Source organism: Arachis stenosperma, chromosome 9, assembly GCF_014773155.1.
Source record: "Arachis stenosperma cultivar V10309 chromosome 9, arast.V10309.gnm1.PFL2, whole genome shotgun sequence".
NCBI lineage: Eukaryota > Viridiplantae > Streptophyta > Magnoliopsida > Fabales > Fabaceae > Arachis > Arachis stenosperma.
This window is the reverse complement of record NC_080385.1, coordinates 1,529,691-1,533,832: the sequence shown is the minus strand read 5'-3', so window position 1 is coordinate 1,533,832 and position 4,142 is coordinate 1,529,691. Positions and strand designations below refer to the sequence as shown.

The 4,142-nt window shown below is 35.6% G+C and overlaps 1 protein-coding gene across 2 annotated transcripts; it reads right to left on the bottom strand.

The window, feature by feature from the left end:
• Nucleotides 1-426: 426 nt before the first annotated feature.
• LOC130947988 (coleoptile phototropism protein 1-like) lies at nt 427-3,084 on the bottom strand. Of its 2 annotated transcripts, none has more exons than XM_057876699.1 (3): nt 2,248-3,084; nt 1,123-1,443; nt 427-906 (listed from the first exon to the last, which is right to left on the bottom strand). In XM_057876699.1, exons 1-3 carry the CDS (start codon nt 3,067-3,069, stop codon nt 685-687), a joined length of 1,365 nt encoding a protein of 454 aa, XP_057732682.1. In that variant the 5' UTR covers nt 3,070-3,084; the 3' UTR covers nt 427-684. The 2 variants fall into 2 exon arrangements, with proteins under 2 accessions (XP_057732682.1, XP_057732683.1); XM_057876700.1 differs by having other exon boundaries at nt 681-906; nt 1,056-1,443.
• Between the last annotated feature and the right edge of the window lie 1,058 nt (nt 3,085-4,142).

The following is a 4,142-nucleotide window of genomic DNA, read 5'->3' as shown; positions in this document are numbered from 1 at the left end:
TTTATCTTTGAAAAAAATAAATTAAATAATATATACATAATAATTTATTTAATAATTAATTTTTAATATATATATAATAATTTTATTATAATATAATTTTGTCACTTTTTATGATCTCTAACAGCTCATTCACCTGTAGCGGCTCATTTATTTTTAATTTTGGGATAATTACATTTAAAAAAAATTAAGTTAAAAGAATTAATTGTTTTAAGAGAAATAATGTTTTAACCTAACGAGAAAAAAAAAAAAAACCAACTAACAAAATATGATTTTCCCCCTCTTTTATACAAGTTTCCACATGTACATATCAAGTCAAATTAATAAAATTGTCTTGAAAAACACACACACACACACATATATATATATATATATATATATATATATATATATAATGCCAAAAAATGCAAGAATCATAGTATTCACACAAATTTATCGAGTTTATTCAAAATACAACAATATCTTATGTTACATTTATGTCTCACAACCCTAATAACAATAAACCTAATTACACATTTGCCATTGCATTATTAACTTACACAACATTATAACTTGCTTAATAATACAACTAAACAAAAGAAATTCTAAATCATTCATTCTATATTATATATTTTTTTTAAAAAAAAATTCTTAATCCATAAGCATCTAAGAATTTCATTTCTTCCACAAACCATGGAAAGTGTTGTCTCAAGACAAGGATTTCCTCCACTTGTGAGGAGTCCTACCTTTGACCAACTTGGTTTTGATGTCCATTGGTGTTTGCCTTCCAAATCCAACTTCTCCTTCAACAACTTCATCAATTTTCTCCACTCCTCCAAACCCTTTGCTTCCAAATGCATTAGGCATCACCCCAAATCTCATCCACTTGAAGAACCCTTTCTTCTTTTCAACCATCCTCTCCATTTGTACCTATGTTAAAAATCGCGACGATAAGAGAAAATTGTAACAAACATTATAAGATGGAAACTCACGTACAATTAACTTCATGCGAAGTTGATAGTTGAGAGTCGTTAAATAATTTGATAGATTTGACTAAACTGTTATCTCATGTCTCTCACCTATCAACTTCACATAAAGTTAACTGCTGCACGTGAGTTTCTACCACACAATAATATCTCTAATAACCTGCATTGCATTGCACTGGCTTTGCACCCTATACAGCTCTTCCTTGAGCTTCCTTATCTCCATGTGTTGAGCATTCATCTCGCGCTTCGAAAGACATGCGTCTAGCACGCCATTTGGGCTCCTAGTGCTGCTGATCAAGGAGCCACTCCAATCTAGATTCCGGTTCAATTTAGTTTGCTCGGACAGGAGCACCTGAATCACAGCTCTCACAGGGAACCTTTCATTTTGAGCCGCGTGAAGCGACGCCTCCGGCGTGAGTTTCCGGCTATCAATAAGCCTACACAAACCCTTCCTATCTTCCTTGGACACACTTGGATGTGCCTACAACAGAGTTGACATATCAAACTTATGTGAAGTTGGTGATAAAAGAAAAAGTAACGCAACATCAGCAGAAATAACTACTTTTTATATTGATCGCGTGAATGGTCATCCAACAGAACGGATGTGATTGCAGGACTGTGTAAAACGCTTTTACACTGTCAAGTGCATCAAAATTAAGATAGGAAGTAATCTAGTGTTCACAGTAAATTTTGATGAACTCAAATATTTACCCTAATCTTTTTGACTTGCATGATTGTGAAGACAACAGAAAAGCCAAGTGTAGAGAAGTGTGGAATTAAGTTCAGTGTCTCCACTTAGAAGAATATTCTCATGCATGTAACAACATAAGAAACTGTTTGTGTAGAGATATTTAGAATAAGACTACAAATTCACCATCCTTTTGTTTGTTTCTCACACTATCCTCTTCTTTTTCTTTTTTGTTTTTTGAAAAAAAGAAAAGTCAAATCAATAATGTGCAAAGAATCCTGAATTACAGAGGAACTAGGAATTTGTTATTTCCATACACAAAAACTAAACCTATTTGTCACCTTTTCCATGTTTAGGTAAATAACTTGAGTATAGAGAATGTGTTATAATAATAGTAATGTGAGTTCTTTTTGAATGAAACTACTCTACTACTCTAGTAATCAACCAATTTTAAACCATTAATCGCTTCGTTCCACAATATCCGTCACTTTTGGAATTTTAGTACATTCATTCATAACACAATGAATGAATGAATGTAATGCAATTCCCAAAAGCGATGGGTTCTGTGGAACAGATGAAGGAGAATAGAAGGCATACTTTAAGATAAGTGTCAATGGCTCTGTACAATCCATCATCTGTTGCTCTAGCATGGCTTGGAAGAGCTCCTGCAAGAGTGACAAACTCGGACAAGCTCAAATTCGCATCGACAGCAGCCTCGGCGAGGTAGCAGTCAACCAACTTAGCCACCTTAACAAGAGCAGCACCACTCTTGGCTCCCTCACTATCCAAACCCACAAACCTCTTAACAAGCCTAATAACAAGCTCAACATCCAAAAGAGTTCCACAAGTGTGGCTGAATGATGGAATCACAAGCTCTCTCAATGAAGCTTGGTCAAGCTGCCATGAAATCCGCCTCTCAAGCTCGTGTCTATAACTAGCCTCAACACCAACCATGTTCGCCGTTCGGAGAAGCCGAAGGAGGAAGTTGCAGGGGATTGCATCCTTCTCAGGAGGCAGAACTCCCACCAATGTTTCCACAAAGAACCTCTTCTTCATCCAAGAAGCTGTGACGCTCTCTGGTGATTCCTCGAATTGCGTAAGGCCTTTTTCGGCCAAGTCACCTGCAGAGAGGTCAGGTAGCCATTTGGAGGCGTAATGTGTGATTATGGAACCAATCAAGTCGGCCCGGACGCCTTTCGCTTTGATTCCGGAAAGGGTCTTGACAAAGTAGTCCATGTCAAGGATGCATGCATCATCAAACCAGCATTCAGAGGAGAATTGGGATGATGGAGATCTTGGTGGTGGAAAATTGATGGAATCTGTGTTGGTTTGATTCTTCATCTCAGTGAAAAGCTCAAGTAATGTAGAAGTAGTACAATCTTTTGCTTTTGTAGCTGTCATAAGCATGTTATGCTGCATTACAAAAAGTATATATCATCAAAAATATCAAGTTGATTTTTTTTTTCTATGTTGGCCCTCTTGATTTGGATGTGAGATTTTCTTGAATCAGTTGAAGCTAAGGAATGAAGAGAGGATGATGGATAAGGCCTTGTTTGTTGATATATATGGGTAGGACCACTCATACAACTGTTAATTTTTCTCCCTATAACAAACAACAAATCATATCAACTGTTTACCAGGAAACTGGCTAATTCGACTCAACTCGACTCGATTGAACCTGAGACCTCTAGTTAAGGGACTAGAGTTGTATCTATCATCTTAACCAATCCTACATTTTGGCCCCTCATACAACTGTTTATTCTCTTCATATGATATGGAGAACAAAAGCAATTATAGCATGAAAGGAACATGAAATAGACACCTTTGTTCACTCTCTATCTCATGTATTGCACAAGGGATTTGGACTTTGTCCATTGTACACTTATGCTGATTGCCATTATAAGGAATCCAATTGAGATAAGCAAAGAAACTTGGGGAACCTTTTTTTTTTCTTTAGAAGGAATTGCCTGTTACATTCATAATAACATCATGGGGAAGTGGTCAGGTTCCAAGAAAAATGAACGCCATGATGCAATCTATAATAAGTGCACTCATCCATGATTTTTTTTTTATGTCTCTCATCAATGATTTTGGTACTTGGATCTTTTCTTTTAGTTTCTTTTTGAAAAAGAAAAAATATCTAGTAGGGTTACATATATAGTATAAACCAACTTGGGTTGGTCGAGTGATTAGCTTACTCGTCCGCTTAAGCAAGTGTCAGTGTTTGAATCCCGTATTGTGTATGCAGCTCAAATCCATGGCAGATTAATCATTGGCCTATTGAGTTAAGGGATACTGTGACATATATATGACATATTTATAAACCAGTTTCATGGAACAAATTTGTCCTGGAAAAAAAATACTCTGAACTTTATTTCTCTGAGAAAAATCTGTCAAATACTATCATATAGTCTAGTAATTTGGAAGCTTACTATAAATAAAATATCAATAAGGGTATGTATCAGAAAAAATTAGCAACACATTCTAAGATT